Source organism: Telopea speciosissima, chromosome 8 (genome assembly GCF_018873765.1).
Source record: "Telopea speciosissima isolate NSW1024214 ecotype Mountain lineage chromosome 8, Tspe_v1, whole genome shotgun sequence".
Taxonomy (NCBI): Eukaryota; Viridiplantae; Streptophyta; class Magnoliopsida; order Proteales; family Proteaceae; genus Telopea; species Telopea speciosissima.
In genome coordinates, this window is record NC_057923.1 from 60,118,763 (window position 1) to 60,136,003 (window position 17,241).

At 38.7% G+C, this 17,241-nt stretch overlaps 1 protein-coding gene across 1 annotated transcript; it reads left to right on the top strand.

Annotated features, from left to right (window-relative positions):
* The first annotated feature begins 1,710 nt into the window (after positions 1–1,710).
* Positions 1,711–16,094, top strand: LOC122672600 (peroxisomal adenine nucleotide carrier 1-like). Its single transcript, XM_043870059.1, has 5 exons — positions 1,711–1,934; positions 13,497–13,728; positions 14,013–14,159; positions 15,294–15,454; positions 15,542–16,094. Exons 1-5 carry the CDS (start codon positions 1,792–1,794, stop codon positions 15,819–15,821), a joined length of 963 nt encoding a protein of 320 aa, XP_043725994.1. The 5' UTR covers positions 1,711–1,791; the 3' UTR covers positions 15,822–16,094.
* Positions 16,095–17,241: the final 1,147 nt, after the last annotated feature.

Sequence of the window (17,241 nt, forward strand, 5' to 3'; positions counted from 1 at the left end):
AGGAAGGTGTTAAACACCTAATCCGCCCGGTTGGGGGCCAGCCTCCTTCTATTAGACTATTCATGAGCTTACTAGTCCTACTAACTAGCATGTACGCATGCATAGTAAAAGTAGTATATCTATTCATAGTCTAGGTTGTCGATAGGAAAGCAATATTAAAAAACATATATAGGATATTATGATAAAACCAAAAAAGCATATAAAATTGCTATGAATGGGAAAGAACAAAAAAAAAAAAAAAAAAAAAAAAAACTATGTAAGATGAACCGAACTTGAACATAACTTGGTTAAGCTACCTACATGCTTTCAATAAGTAAGGATTAGGTCATTACATAGTTTAGACAACATGCAGTTTACAAGTGTTGGTGGGGAGGTGGCATGGTGGTGGTGAGATCATAAGGAGAAAAATGGTGATGTTTTATTTTTAACATAAAATTACTACTTTGCCCATCAAATTAACCATGTGCTTATTAAAGAGTAAGAGTGAAATCAATTTCAAAATTGAAACAGTTCTATTTCAGAATTTTATATTTCATTTGATTTCTTGTTTTTTTTTTTAATTTTTTTTTATGGAAATATTTCATTTGATTTCTATTTCATTGACATAAGGTGCAAAAATCAAACCAAACAATTTTTGAAATAGAAATCATATCAAACCAAACTTTAATGTATACATGATGCCCCTCTTTGACTGAGGGTACGTAGTGATCAAAAGTAAAAAAAAAATAACTCTAAATTTTGTCACACTCGAATCTAAATAATCACCCCACACCTCACTCATGGATGTGGGAGCCTGAAATCATTGGTGAAATATGGTATACATGTTGAAAATCACGTCCATCACAAGATTGGCTAGAACAAAAGGCACATAAAACTATAGTGCATGATGGCGGTAAGAGGTTTTCCTCCTATCTCTTTGTTTAATGAATTATTTTATCTTCTTTGTCCAAAAAAAAAAAAAATGATGACGTCTGTAAATTGACAACACCTCGATCTATCTTGATCGATATACATGGATGTAATAGACTAATAACATTATGACACACAATGATTCGTAGGGGAAAATGGTTTGATGGTCCCAGTATATTATTATACTAGTATATAGGGATCGGAACAAACCATACCAACACGTAGAACTTGAGAAGACTCAACTAACACACCAATGCATAGGACTGGATAGTACTCAACAACCAAGTCAACACTTGGAAAATTATCACCTTAATTTGCCTGTCCTTCAATTTCCTCAATTCCTTCCAATAGAAGAAAGTGGACCCCACCTAAACAATGTTTGGGTAACGGGTAGGGAAGAGCAGGACAACCTCTATCACGAGGTTCCGTCACCGATTCTATTTACTTGATTCGATCTCAAATATTTTTGAAAACCATCTATCGTTCAGACCATTCCGGTCGATACAGCCTCTGATCCGACCGCCATTTAAAACGTGGTTGACTCTTACCAAAACCATATTTTCAACGTGAACCACGTGCAACTCCATTCTTCTGGTTGGTTCCCGGGTTGGTTGACCCAATGCCGCGTCACTATTATTGGACGTTATATTCAGACAGAATCGCCCATGCCATGACGGCTTTCACGATTCCCAATTTCAATAAAATAAGCTACTTCCATAGGAGTTCTATAAGCTCTCTACCTACATATCTCAGTGTCACCAAACCTCTAATTCAATTTGATCTCCATGGATGAGTAGACCTGCAGATACTCGCTTCAGCGGTGATACTTCGTACAGATCTGAGTATTTTGTTGGTATTTCTGAAGCTGTCTCATAATCTCAGATGGCTGTCGATTTCGAATCGTTAACAGAGGCGACCTCGGGTGCCATTGGAGCTCTGTTGAGTACTACAATTCTTTATCCCCTCGATACCTGCAAGACCAAGTACCAGGCTGAAGTTCGGGCTCAAGGTCAGGCAAAATACAGGTGGGCTTTTGATCTTTTTTCTTTTCCCCGTCGTATTCAACCTTTAAATGTTTTGTTGATCTTGGCTTCTGACTCTTACGAATTATCTACGGTAGTGTGCTTTCATGTTCTTAACTTAGTTTCGTGTATTTATTTCTTCGATGGGCTTCTCTACTTTCCATATTTTGTAAACGATCGGGTCAATTGCTTGGTCAATTTCATTCTTCTGAACGTTTGTGTGTTATTTTATTAGATTTTGTGCTAAACGTATTGAATAAAGTTTTGATTTTGTTGCTTATTTTTACTCCCCCCCCCCCTCTTTCTTATGGGAACATTGACGTTGCTTGTCTCTGACCTCCTTAAAGAATCCTATATCCTAGTGATGAATAGTGTTTTGTATTGATGTTGTGTGGATTAGAGTTGTGAATTATCAATGTGTTTGTGGTTGATATATCACTGTATGTTGTAAAATCATTGGAATACCTTCTTGTGTCTTCAGTATCTTAGATAGATTATAAATTATTCTTGGAATTTATCTGATTTTCTTGGGCTGAAATTAATGGTGGAAATCTCATTGACAAACACTTTTTTTTTTGGGTAGTAGTTTGCCATAAGTTACTTTTGATAATTAAATATATGTTATGTATGTCTCGAATTCTTGGACCCGTTTCGAAGAATGACCCGCTCCGACATTTTTTGTGGCGACCCGAATGGAACTTTTTCTGAGAGAGAGGAACATTTATGTTCCTTACCCGCTTTATTGTAAGGAGAGAGGAAGATTTTGGGGTTTTCGTTCTAGGGTTTCTGAGAGAGAGCAGCAGCACCGATTTGGGTGTTCTTGAGAGTTTCCATTGTAATTTTTCTCCGATTTGCATAGTGAATCATCTTCGTCTTCGCCTATGGATGTAGCACACCATACTGGTGTGTGAACCACGTTATATCTCCGTGTTCTTTTACTTGGTTCTTGTTTCTTTTCATGATTTTGTTGGTGTTTGCTATAACAAATTGGTATCAGAGCTCTTGGTTGTTTCGATCACTGCATCCATGGCTCCTACATTAACGAAATTTGATATTGACAAGTTTGATGGGAGCATTAACTTCAGCTTATGGCAAGTTCGGATGATGGCTGTTCTTGCACAGCAAGACTTGAGGGAAGCCCTGCTTGGGAAAGCGAAGAAACCTGTAACTATGTCTGAGGAGGAGTGGGACAAGATGGATATCAAAGCCCTTTCGGCTATCCAGTTATGTCTTTCAAATGATGTTTTGCAAGAAGTTCTCTCAGAGAAGATGGCTGCTGAGTTGTGGGCGAAGTTGGAAAACCTATATCTCACCAAATCCCTCACCAACAGGTTGAGATTAAAGCAACGATTGTATACCCTTCGTATGGGTGAAGGTAGTTCACTTAAATCCCATATTTCTGATTTCAATTCTATTGTTACTGATTTGAAAGCAGTAGATGTAAAAATTGATGATGAAGATTTAGCTCTGTTATTGTTATGTTCCCTGCCTCCATCATATAAGAGTTTTAGGGACACCATGATTTATGGTAGAGAGACCATCTCTGTTGAGGATGTCAAAACGAATTTGCTAAGCAAGCAGGAGATTGATGATCAGTTGACATCAAGTAAATCAGAGGGTGTTGGTTTGGTGGTTAGGGGGAGAACTTCTGAAAGAGGTTCAGACAGTGACAAGAAGAAGGCTAGATCAAAATCTAGGCATAAGAATTTGTCCTGCAATTACTACAAGAAGAAGGGGCACATTAAATCTGAATGCGACAAGCTTTTAAATAAGCAAAAGGCAAGTGGTGGTGCCCAAAACCAACAGAAGAAAGAAAGCTCCGCAGAGGCTAGTATTGCTGCAGATGAGAATGATTCTGACATGCTTTTAGTTACTGATGACAGAATCAGATCACAGGATGAATGGATTCTTGATTCCGGGTGTTCCTACCATATGTGCCCTAACCGTGAATGGTTCTCCACATATGAATCAATTCAAGGTGGGATTGTGTTGATGGGCAACAATGCTTCTTGTAAAACAGTTGGAAAGGGGATAGTCAGAATTAAGATGCATGATGGCATTATCAGAACCTTGTCTAATGTTAGACATGTTTCTGACTTAAAGAAGAATCTCATTAGTTTAGGCACTCTTGATTCAAATGGGTGCAAATATACAGCTGAAGGTGGAGTCATGAGGATCAGTAAAGGTGCTCTTTTGTTGATGAAAGGAGTGAAGATTGGTAGTCTGTATGTGTTGCGGGGTACTACGATCATTCAGTTCGATTACGTGACTTCATCATCTATGTCTGAGTGCGATACTACAAATTTATGGCACATGAGATTGGGCCATATGAGTGAAAGAGGGATGGCATCGTTGAGTAAAAGAGGTCTATTATGTGGTCAGAGTACAGGTAAAATGGAGTTCTGTGAACATTGTGTGTTTGGGAAGCAGAAGAGGGTCAGCTTCAGTACTGCTATTCATAGGACCAAGGGAACTCTGGACTATATTCATTCAGATCTTTGGGGACCCTCCAAGGTTTCCTCCAAGGGGAACGGTGCTAGATACTTGCTCACTTTCATTGATGATTTTTCTAGGAAGGTCTGGGTCTATTTCTTGAAGCACAAAAATGAAGTATTTGTTACTTTTAAGCAGTGGAAAATTTTGCTTGAGAAACAGACCAGGAAACAAATTAAAAGGTTGAGAACCGACAATGGGCTAGAATTCTGTGAAGGTGATTTCAATGAGTTCTGCAAGAATGAGGGGATTGCAAGACACCACACAGTTGTGAAGACACCCCAGCAGAATGGAGTTGCAGAACGTATGAATAGAACCTTGTTAGAAAAGGCAAGGTGTATGTTGTCAAATGCAGGATTGGGCAAGGAGTTTTGGGCAGAGGTAGTAAACACAGCAGCTTGGTTGGTGAATAGGTCTCCTTGCACAGCCAGTGAGTGCAAGTCTCCAGAGGAGGTCTTGTTAGGTAAGCCTACAGACTACTCAAATTTAAAGATTTTTGGATGTCCTGCTTATGCACATGTGAATGATGGAAAGTTGGAACCTAGGGCCAAGAAATGTATTTTTCTTGGGTATGGATCTGGAGTGAAGGGATTCAGGTTGTGGTGCCCTGATCCAAAGTCTCCTAAATTTCTTATTGGTAGAGATGTTACTTTTGATGAGTCTACTATGTTGCATCCTAGGAAAGAAACTCACATTCAGTGTGATGAAAGCCAGAAAAATTCTGGGGAGAAGGTGGAGTTTGAAATTGATGGTCCATCTTCAAACAAATCAAAATCTACTTCAGTTCAGCTGCCTACTTTCACTGAAGAAGATGAAGCTCAAGGGGATCAAGAAGAAGAGCAGTATAGCATTGCCAAGCATAGACCAAGAAGTAGGACTGTAAATGGATAACCGAAAATCCGAATTTGATCTGCATCCGTATCCGTATAGGGGCATCCGAATTCGTTTAGAGATATCCGGAAAAAAATCCAAATACTCCGATAGAAATCCGAATCCGAATACGTAATTATAAAAAATTAAGTATACAACGATCTTTGGGGTTTTTGAAGATTTAACAGGTTCTAGCATATGAGGAAAAGAGAATCATGATCTAAAACTATGGATTGAGAGTGAATTGTATCCACAAGGGGGAGGAAGGTTCGAGTTACACAAGGCAGAGGTGTAAACGGATGGCCAAAAATCCGAATTCGATCCGCATCCGAATCCATCCGAATCCGTTTAGAGGTATCCGTATTCGACCAGGAAATATCCGAATCCGACTACATCCGATCCGTATCCGAGCCGAATCCGATCCGTTTACAGGCCTGCCAAGAAGGAATGCTAGACCACCACAAAAATATGGGCATGCTGAAATTGTTGCTTATGCATTGTCTGTTGCAGACACAATTGAAAATAGTGAGCCTGCAACATATTCAGAAGCTATTTCTTCAGTTGATTCCACAAAGTGGTTGATTGCCATGAATGAGGAGATTGGATCTCTTCATAAAAATCAGACTTGGGAGCTTGTCAAGCCGCCAAGAGGGAAGAAAATTGTTGGCTGCAAATGGGTTTTCAAAAGGAAGGAATCTACCTCAAGTGTTGAAGGTGCTAAGTACAAGGCAAGATTGGTTGCAAAGGGCTACAGTCAGGTATATGGTGTTGATTTTAATGATGTTTTCTCACCTGTTGTTAAGCATAGCTCTATTCATGTCTTGCTTGCTTTAGTTGCCATGCATGATTTGGAGTTGGAGCAACTCGATGTGAAAACAACATTCTTGCATGGTGAATTGGAAGAACAGATTTATATGCATCAACCTGAGGGTTTTGTTACTGAGGGTAAGGAGGACCATGTATGCTTATTGAAGAAGTCTCTTTATGGTTTGAAGCAGTCTCCTAGACAGTGGTATAGGAGGTTTGATTCTGTTATGGCAAGTTTTGGTTACAATAGGTGCTAACATGACTGTTGTGTATATTTCAGAGAACTCTTTGATGGCTCATTCATATATTTGCTGTTATATGTTGATGATATGTTGATTGCAGTCAAAGATATGAATGAGATTAATAGGTTGAAGCAACAGTTAAATTTTGAATTTGAGATAAAGGATTTGGGGGCACCCAAGATTCTTGGTATGGAAATTACAAGGGATAGAAAAGCAGGGAAGCTGTGGCTATCTCAACAGAAATACATTGAGAAGGTATTGAAGCGTTTTGGCATGAAAAATGCCAAACCTGTAAGTACTCCTATTGCATCTCATTTTAGACTTTCAGCTGCTCTATCACCTCAGACAGATGAAGAGGTGAAGTACATGTCACATGTTCCATACTCTAGTGCAGTTGGTTCCATTATGTATGCTATGGTTTGTACACGTCCTGACATTTCACAGGCAGTCAGTGTGGTGAGTAGGTACCTGCGATATCCAAGTAAAACTCACTGGGAAGCAGTGAAATGGATACTTAGATATTTGAAGGGAACCTCTGATGTTTGCTTGGAGTTTGGAAGGAATGGTGACAACTTATTTGGTTATGTTGATTCAGATTATGCAGGTGATTTTGACAAGAGGAGATCACTCACAGGTTATGTATTTACTCTTGGAGGATGTGCGGTTAGTTGGAAAGCTACTTTACAGGCTGCAGTTGCATTATCTACTACAGGCAGTATATGGCGTGATCGAGGCGATTAAAGAAGCTATTTGGCTTAGAGGTTTGTTGGGAGAGCTCAGCATGGATCATGATGTGACTGTTGTCCACTGTGATAGCTAGAGTGCTATTCACTTGACTAGAGATCAGATGTATCATGAGAGGACGAAGCACATTGATGTTCGGTATCACTTTGTTAGAGAAATAGTTGCTCAAGGCAATATTCAAGTGTTGAAGATTGGTACTGAAGACAATCCAGCTGATATGTTGACAAAGCCTTTGTGTGCTACCAAGTTCGAGCATTGCTTGAACTTGATTGGAGTTTGCCACATTTGAATTGAGCCCTTTTGGAAGGGCTATTGGAGAAGATGAAGATTTCAGCTATGTGTTTTCATGTTAGAGGAGAATTCAAGCCAAGGTGGAGATTTGTTATGTATGTCTCGAATTCTTGGACCCGTTTCGAAGAATGACCCGCTCTGACATTTTTTGTGGCGACCTGAATGGAACTTTTTCTGAGAGAGAGGAAGATTTATGTTCCTTACCCGCTTTATTGTAAGGAGAGAGGAAGATTTTGGGGTTTTCGTTCTAGGGTTTCTGAGAGAAAGCAGCAGCACCGATTTGGGTGTTCTTGAGAGTTTCCATTGTAATTTTTCTCCGATTTGCATAGTGAATCATCTTTGTCTTCGCCCGTGGATGTAGCACACCATACTGGTGTGTGAACCACGTTATATCTCTATGTTCTTTTGCTTGGTTCTTGTTTCTTTTCGTGATTTTGTTGGTGTTTGCTATAACAATATAACCAATGGGGAAAAGAAAGAAAAAGGGAGGGTAGGGGAAGGAAAAGGTATACCTTCTTTGGGTATCAGTATGTGCCATTTTTTTCATCTCAATGAGTGAAGCAAGCATATGAGGGTGAATGAAGATACATATTAGCCGTACTTATTGAGCCTTAGTGCCATTACTTCAGGCGTTGGATCATTTGGATCTCTTTGGACACCCATATAAATCAAGCACTTTTATTGTTTAACTTTTGTTATTTATATCGTCATGGCTGTATGTGAAAGACTTGTTTCGTATTCTTTTCTATCCAGTCCTTTAACTCCATGCTTCTTGATTCTGATCTGATCAAGGAGGCACAGGGAGGGAGAGAGCACTACTTTTTATGATTTTAGAAAATATTTAGAATTCAAGGGCAACATTTTTTCATGTAATGAACTCTAGGGTTTAACAGGGCATAGTTTTAATGTTATTAATTAGTGATTTTGGATCTTGAAAGATCCTAGAAATAGAAAAATCAGTTTCTATTCTATCCAAAAAAAAAAGTTGAGAAAATAAGGTTTGGAGAATCTGGTCCCATGGTTTGTGTTTACCTAAAGTTAGAAAGGTTGGTGGATTCTCATCATTGATGGATCAAATTACTCCTGAATGATATGAACCCTGTACTCATGTAGCAGGAGTATCCCCCCCTGGGGGGGGGGGTCACCAATATGCACAAAGAAGAGAGAAGCCTTTCCATTTGATTCAGTTCTCTTCAGTAAACCGAAGTATATAAACAGACAAAAGGGTAAGTAGACAGTTTCCTTTTCCGTCTAAACTAAAATATAGAAACTTTTAACATGAGATATTTAGTTTTCGCCAACTATTGATTTGGGAAGTCGATAACATGCAAAACTACTGTTAAACAACAAAAATTCTAGGATATCTATCTAGAAAATCACATCAACTACGCTGCTTAAATTCATAAGTTGTCATTTGTGGGTCTAATTAAGGTTGCCATAACAGGGATGGAAATTCAATAAGTTTGACAACCTGTTTGTGTGAAGGGGGAGGCCCTCTCTGTGTGGTAGGGATGACTAGCTAAAGAGGGCAGTCCAGGTCACCCCCTTGAGATTGGGAGGAGGTAGGAGGAGGGAAGGTTGGATGGGGAGTGGAGACCTGGGTGTTGATGGTACAACACCTGGGAGGCCTACATGGTGGGGGGAAGGTCGCCATCAGTTTCAGTACTTACATATCGGAAGTTTTTTGCCTCTCCAACCATTGTACTTCTACGAGGGTTTGTTGAGGTCTTAGCGCTTCCGAGAAGTGTGTTTGTTGTGTAGTTGGTCTAAAATAATGGTATTATCCATTATAACTTTGGTTCTTATTTTTATATTGATGTATCTGAGTCCAGTGTTGAACACTCTGTAAATTTTTTGTTCAACTCAGCCAAGCCTTAACCCAAATTTTTGGTTTTGGTTCCATGGATCCTGTTTCATTATTCAACTCTACTCAAACCTATATCTGTTGTCAACGCTAATCCATGCATGTCTTATCTCACCACTTCTCATGCGATGATTTTATGACTGCCCCTTGCTCTTTCAGTTCCTTTAAGTTTGAATTATATCACTTCCTTTACTGGTGCATTTAGGGGTCTTCATTGCGCATGCCCATACCACCTCAAATGACTCCTTCGCAACTTATCATGTATCAGAGGTCCACTCTTTAAGTTTTTGTGCCAACCTTAGAATCTGCATGTTAGAAGATGTTCCTCTGCCATTTTTCAAACAGAATTGTATGTCCGTGCATATTGTTGATGTGATGTTCTCTGAACAATACGGTTGTAGAGAATACTTATTTTCTATGTCTATTTTGAAAAGATGGCATAAAATTCATTTTTATGCACATATTTGGCGAATATAGGTGCCTAAGTATCGGTCTGTATCAATATGTATTGGCCGATACATATCGGTTAGTATCGATACGATACATACCGATATGTATCTTTTTTTTAAGAAAATAGTATGTCTCAATTGGTATCATATTGTATCAGCCGATACAGATCTATTCGATATGTACCGATACTTACAATACATACGTTAAAGATTTTGTGAGAGTATCGATACATATTGGTGGTATGTATCGGCCGATACGGCTCAATACAGCTCGATACATACTGATACGGTCAATACCAACCAATACACGTTGATACGGCCATTAAAGGCCCATGTGACTGTCAAACTATGATTTTGTTTTTGAGATCAGAGATTAAAGGAGATTTCATAGAAAAAGGTAGATTTCAGAAAAACTTGATCTTTGTGTTTAAATAATTGTTTTTAATCCTATTTTTTCCTATAAATCGATAGATTTAGATAAAACAAAGTTAGTTGATGCATCAAACTTGATCATTTGCAAGGATTTGTACTCAAATCGATGAAAGTCTCGTCTCATTATACGTTGTTCTCCATTTTAGTGCATATGCATGATACATGTTATATATTGCTTATTTATATTGTTTTTTTTCTCCAAAAGTGTATTTCCATATGTATCTTGGCCATTTTCATGCGTATCTGTAGCATATGATACGTATCTCTAGTACGATACCCGATACTGATACTTTAAACCTTGGCTGTCAGGACTGTTTTCTATTATCAAAGATGCAAATGAACTTGCACTGTTCTGCCTGTTGGCATTGGAAAGCCTCCTATCTTTGTATGTTTTGCTGTCTGATGTTGAAAAAATCCCATGGCTTCAATTGTGTTGCTCGATACAGCTTGGGTAGATGTTTTAGGGAGGTTGATCCTTGAGATATAGTATAACTGTTCATTGAGTCCCTAGAATAAGTAAGCCTTACAAAGCTTTTCAATTTATCACCTCTCCTATTCATCAAAACTTTGTCCCTTCTCTGTTCTACACCTCTGACACTAAGTCTGGTTAAACTTGAAAAAGCATTAATTTGCATTCCTGAAGTTACAGGATTTGTCATTCACAATCTATGGAACATGTGATTTTTTCCTAACTGTTTTCCTATTCATTTCAATAAAAGGGTGTACCCACTGCACAAGGCTCCCGCCACTGTTGGGGAGGGTCATTTCAATAAAGGGCGTAACTGTTTTCCCTTTTCATTTCAATATGGACATCATTTGTGATAGTAGGTATATAGATGTTACCAATTACAGTGCCCAACTGTGCGTTGGTTCTTTCATTTTAGGGGCTACGATAGCTCCATCATTTAAAAAAGCCATAATTCTTTCAATGGATGGTAGAACTCGAAAAAACCAATTCCATTTAGAAGAGCCTGTCAGTTTATGGACCCCTCCCCCCCCCCCCCCGCGGAAAAAGAAGAAGAAGAATGGTGACTAGGTCAAGGAGAAAATAATGATTGCATATAGTGCAATCATTATATGAACAAACTTCCTATTTAGGTCATATAGTCAACTTTTAAGTATATGGTCAACTACCTAACTTCAAGAAAGATAAGAACCTGGACACTTCAAAACAGAAGCTGAAACTGTGTAGGTCATGTCACTTTTAAGTATATAGTGGCACACTCTGATAATATGGGTTGAAAGATATGGACTAAAAGCAATTGAACAAACTTCCATTTCTGTACATAGTTGTCATGGCGTCGCCATGGCACCACCATGGCATCATGGCTCTGGAGAATTGTATATATCGATCAACGATATGAGGAATGTAAGCATATCGGCCGATATGGCCTCCATGGCGTCGCCATGGCACCAACATGGACGCCATACTATGAAATATGGACATATCGTCCGATATGCTTGTTCAAGTACTTATTATTATTTCTTTTAACCTTTTAAAAAAATATGCTTTTATCCTAATGTGTATTGGAGGTGTAACTTGGAGAAGTTACACCTCCAATACACATTAACAACAAAAAAAAAACAAAAACAAAAACAAAATTTGACTCAAATCTCTAATACGGTAATACCCTAAATCCCAAATCGAAAAACCAAATCGAAGTTCTCAACACTCTCTCTGTCTCTCACTCAACACTCAACAGACTGAACAGAGCATGACGGAAGTCACGGAACGACTTTGACTTCGACTCCAGTGACTCTGTGACTCCAGCCCTACTTCATCTGCTCGAGGCTTCGACTCCGGCAGGCGGCAAGTTCTCCACTTCTCCTAGCTCCGGCGACTTCTCCTGCAGGTAAGTAAATGTTTTTTTTTTATTTGATTGCTCTTCTTCTTATTCTTATCCTCCCATTCCTCCAGCGAGAGACACAGAGAGAGAGAGAGAGAGAGAGAGAGAGAGAGAGAGAGAGAGAGAGAGAGAAAGAGTCGTCTTCTTCACCTCCAACGACTCCTCTTCTCTTTTTTTTTTAAATACGTAACACAAGCACCACTCTTAGTCTCTCACAGTTGACACTCGACACACATGCAGAGAGAGATAGAGAGGGTTTGTTTTTTTCTTTTTTTATCTTTTTTTTTCTTCTTCTTCTTGCCTTGCAGAGTTGCAAGCTTGCCTGTGTTACGTGGATAGCTGCTCTTTGCTTATCTTTTTTGTTGGATTAATAAAATTATTTGATAGGCTAATCCATGTTTTCATACTTTCATATACGCTAATGGATATTACACTTTCATGAATTAATAGTAGATCAGTAGTACACTTTCATGTTGATTTTTTATGTTATAGGGTATATATTATAGCATACTAAATGACATTAAAAATAGAGAAAATAAAAAATAAAACATGGTCGACATGATCGCCATGGCAGGCGACATGTCGATATATCGACGTGACACCTCTCCACCAACTTGGATCGCCGTGACGACGTGACAACTATGCTTCTGTAAGGTAGAAATATAAATTTTCAGACGTATTTCTGCTATCTTTGGATTTTTTGGGGGGTGAGGTTTTCCCTTTCCAATTTTTTTTTTCAACTGGATGCTTGTCTAGTACAGAAGGTCAGCAGTGTCAGGTATTAGTCTTTCAAATTCTGAGAAAATGCTGCAAATATCTGCAGTTTAGGCATTTCAAACAACATAACGCTGTTTTGTGGATTTTGAACGAAACTATCTAAAACAAGTGAATGAATTCCATTCCTATGATAATAAATTCTGCAAATATTATTTTCAGAGGATAAATATTTGAGTTGGAAAAAAATATTTAGTGGTGCAATTCCTTTTTTCCCCCCTGGTGTAATTCCAGATTTTGAAGTTGGGTAGTTGACTTCTTTCTATTTTTATTCTTGTTGAGATTCTTTTGGAAAATCTATCTTTCTTCTTTCTTTATTACTTTTTCTGTTGCATCCTGGACCTCTTTGAGATTTTTTATTGAAAAATAATTGTATTTTTGAGTTCAGTCAATAAGTAAAAATTCGTTTCTTCTACTTTTGCCATAAGGTCGCTATTGCAACCTGTTCGTTGTGGATTTTAAACTTGGAAACAGCCTATTCTGCGAAGCAGGGGGTAAGGCTGCATACATTTGCCCCTCCCAGACCCTGCAGTAGCAGGAGCCTTGTGCACCGGGATGCTCCTTTTTTTTTTTTTAGACTTTTACAAGTTCCTAATATATATTTTTTTGTTATTGGATCCAATTAATTTAGGGTTACCTCCTGATTGTTCTGCATTAGTCAGAGTGGGGGGGGGTGTTATAGATTAATAATGCAAAAATTATGTACTGAAATGGTTTATTTGATTTTCATGTTTTTTTAAAAAATTCTGTAGGCACCTCTCAGATGTTTTCTTGGAAGCAATTTCAACTGGTCAGGTTCTTTCATTGTACCAAGGGCTTGGCACCAAGAACTTGCAATCTTTCATATCACAGTTTATCTACTTCTATGGGTACAGCTACTTCAAAAAACTGTATTTGAGGAAGAGCGGAAGACAGTCCATTGGAACAAAAGAAAACTTGATTGTTGCTGCCGTTGCTGGCGCTTGCAATGCCATCGTAACACAGGTAGGTTATGCATGCTTTGCAGTTTCAAAGACATCAAATATTCAAACTGCTTGAATGTAGTACCACGTTAGATGTTTCTTTCAGGTTCCAACATATCATATGGAGATCCAATGCAGATTGTAGGATTGATGATGTAACTTGAACCTATCATTGCTATCTAACGTTGAGCTAATAAGCTCCAATGAATTGAAATATATTTTATTGTTATCTGCTTTCATATATCATGGAAAACCAAAAGTTTTTGCGGCTTCAATTTTTATAATTTCTGATTTTGTATTTTATAGCCTCTGGATACAGCGGCATCAAGGATGCAGACGAGTGCTTTTGGAAAATCCAAAGGGCTGTGGAGAACACTTTCAGAAGGAACTTGGAGTGAAGCATTTGATGGCCTTGGGATATCCCTTCTTTTGACCTCTAACCCGGCTATTCAGGTACTTGAAGATATCCTCTTGAAGATATCTTAAAGTTGATGATTGCAAGTTTCACAACCCTCCCTGCTTTTAGTTGTCTCCATGTACATGTTGCCTCCTTACATTTCTCAGCCCAACTTAAATTGATTGGTGGATGATTCTGATGCTGTTGACTTTTTTTCATGAAGATCTTCTTAAGATTGAACCATCATAATCATCCTACTGGTTGATGATTGCCTCTAGGAAATTAGTCAAAAATTAGTGCAATAGATGATTGCAGTCACCAGTTAGCCTTCACTTTAGATATTCCATGTACTTGTTTCCAGACAATAGATGGATGTTTCAATCATCTAATATGGTCAATCTTTGTTCAGAAGATCTGACTGTGGTGGAAATATTTGAATCCCCCTCCATGTTCAATGTGTATTGTGTAACTTGGTCCAGGCTATCCTGAACCTGGATTTTTCCTTCTAATTTTGGTTGGATCAGGTTGGGTTAGAAATTTAGAATTAAGCTCTCAGTTCAACTTCATCTTGTGTGTTTGTGTACTTGTATACAAATGTTAGTGTCTGTTTGCATATATCCAATGACCTGTTTGTCTCTCTTATTTTATATATAGATTAAATAAAAAAAAAACTATATATATATCACAGGGATTTGGCTGTTGGTAAAAGTGTTACTAATTGGTAATGCTTTGAACTCAAATCTGGTAGACTAAACTACAACACTTGTAATGTACTTCAGGCCAATCTGAGCTAACATGACTCCTGGTTGGACTTGGTTATGGCCGGCCCTATTACTTGACACAATAATCTATTGTATAAATAGTAAATTTTGTTCAATCATAGTTATACCGAACATTTATTGTCCTTCAAAGAATGCAAGGTATATACTTGTTTTTTTTTTTTGCTAACAAGGAAACCCTTGAACCTGCCCGGATTTACGGTTCAGGCCCTAGGGAAAACCCCGGTTACACGAAGCCTCCCCCCACCCCATGTAACGCTATTTGTGGGGACTTGAACCTGGGACCCCGTGACCGAAGCACATTGTCCTAAACCAGCTGAGCAAACCCACGGGGGGTATGCAAGGTATATACTTGATTACTTGTAGAACAGAGAAAGTAAACTAAGATGATATAGGTAATCTCTGTTGCAGTACACTGTATTTGATCAGCTGAAACAAAGACTGTTGAAGAGGCAAAATAGCAACACAGCGGGTGGAGAATCTTCGAGGGAAGCCATTTCGGCATTTTCAGCTTTTGCACTAGGGGCCGCTTCAAAGAGCATAGCCACTTTCTTGACGTATCCTGCTATTAGGTAGTTAGTCGTTTCTCCCAAGGTCCTGCCAAAGTTTTGCTTTGGATTGTTGAGCAAATTTATGTGTAACATATGGTGTTTGAACAGGTGTAAAGTAATGATCCAGGCTGCTGACCCAGATGATGATGGGTCTGAGGAGGCTCGACCTAAGTCCTCCAAAACTATGTCAGATGTATCATGTGCAATTTGGAAAAGAGAAGGGCTACTAGGTTTCTTCAAAGGATTGCAGGCTCAAATTCTGAAAACTGTTCTAAGCTCAGCTCTGCTTCTCATGATCAAGGAGAAAATCACGAGGACCACATGGGTCCTGATGCTTGCACTCCAGAGGTATCTGTTGGTCATGCGAGGTAGATTAAAAAATGCATAAACGCAATGCAGATTATGTATGTGTGGATCTTTTGTAAATAAAATGTGGCATTGATTGGTTCCAATCCCAGATGAATTTTGTAGCCAAGGAATAAATGTCAATCAGAATAGCAAGTCTAATTTTAATAACTTGGAGCGAATTGCAGATTGTGCCAACAGAATTTTATTGTTTAATTGAATAAAAAAACTGTGGTTTTAGACTGTTATGCTTCAGAGAATGGGCAATCCTCCCTCTCAACTTGAGGTTACAATGCAGAACAAGGGACAATGATTATCGTCTCTTACACCATGCTTTTTAGCATTATTTATTGAAGGAAATTAGGGTTCTGATTTGAACTTGTGCGAGGGAGATAATCCTTTCTTTGATGTCCATGTTTGTCACTCCGGATTGTCGTTTAAATGCGAGACTAATGAGGCACAGCTAAAACTAAAACCTGGTTTACCCTTCAATGGGAGTTCCCAGTAGTGATGCATGATAGTCATCTGATTTCAACCTTGTCACCAGGGTGGGGGAGGACATTTTTTAATTGCAAATGCTGATCTCTCTATTGAGACCTACCCATTTGAGGTTCCTATTCTGTTTATTAAAATATAAACATGCATTCAATTTCCATATCCTTGCAGTATTTTTTTTTTTTTTTTTAATTAAAAACTGCCCTGCTTGCAAATAATTCTTGAGGAATGTTTTTTCAATATGTAGAGTTGGATCCAAAGTCATAACTTGTAATTAGTCCTAAACTCCTATATAGCAATCAAAAACTTGGTAGAACAGGGCGAGCCTTGGTGCAACAGTAAAGTTGCTCCATTGTGACTAAGTAGTCATGGGTTCGAGTTTGGAAACAGCCTGTGTTGGAATTTTCTAAATAATGGTGTGGGATTTTAGTCCCACATCGGTTATGAAGGAGGAAATCTTATGGCTTATATATGTTTGTGATCTATATGTTATGTTTAGAAAGGATTGCATGGTGCACTTGCGAGCGAAGACGGTGACCGTCCGAACGCGTACGTGTGCGTGAGGCGTACTTTGTGCTTCTCTGGGTTGCAGGTCTGTGGACCAGTGCGATGGTTAGGTTCCAACCATTGGATTAGTGTCTGATCATAGGGGTGCTTAGGATCCGACTATTTGATCGGTGACTGGTTAAAGGAGGGTGCAACCCATGGAACAACATTGAGCCCAGTGGTTGTGATCCATCAGCTCAGCCAAATGAGCCCAATGGTTGTAACCCATACAAACAACCAGGTCCGAGCTCATAAATGCCCTCGAGTCCTGTAATTCAGACTTAACATTTTCTTATAGTTGTAAGGTGATTACTGTCTCCGCAAAACAGTAATCAAGTCTAGGCCTGTTTTATCTTGGGAGGCAGATTTGCTGTAACCCAGTGCAGAAGTAAGGGTGCAAATACTATCTCAAGGACAGAGTG

Coding starts and splice junctions, on each gene's coding strand:
- LOC122672600 (XM_043870059.1), top strand. CDS start 1,792: ATGGCTGTCGATTTCGAATCGTTAACAGAGGCGACCTCGGGTGCCATT. Junction 1,935..13,496: donor CAAGGTCAGGCAAAATACAG/GTGGGCTTTTGA, acceptor AAAATTCTGTAG/GCACCTCTCAGATGTTTTCT. Junction 15,455..15,541: donor TTGACGTATCCTGCTATTAG/GTAGTTAGTCGT, acceptor GTGTTTGAACAG/GTGTAAAGTAATGATCCAGG.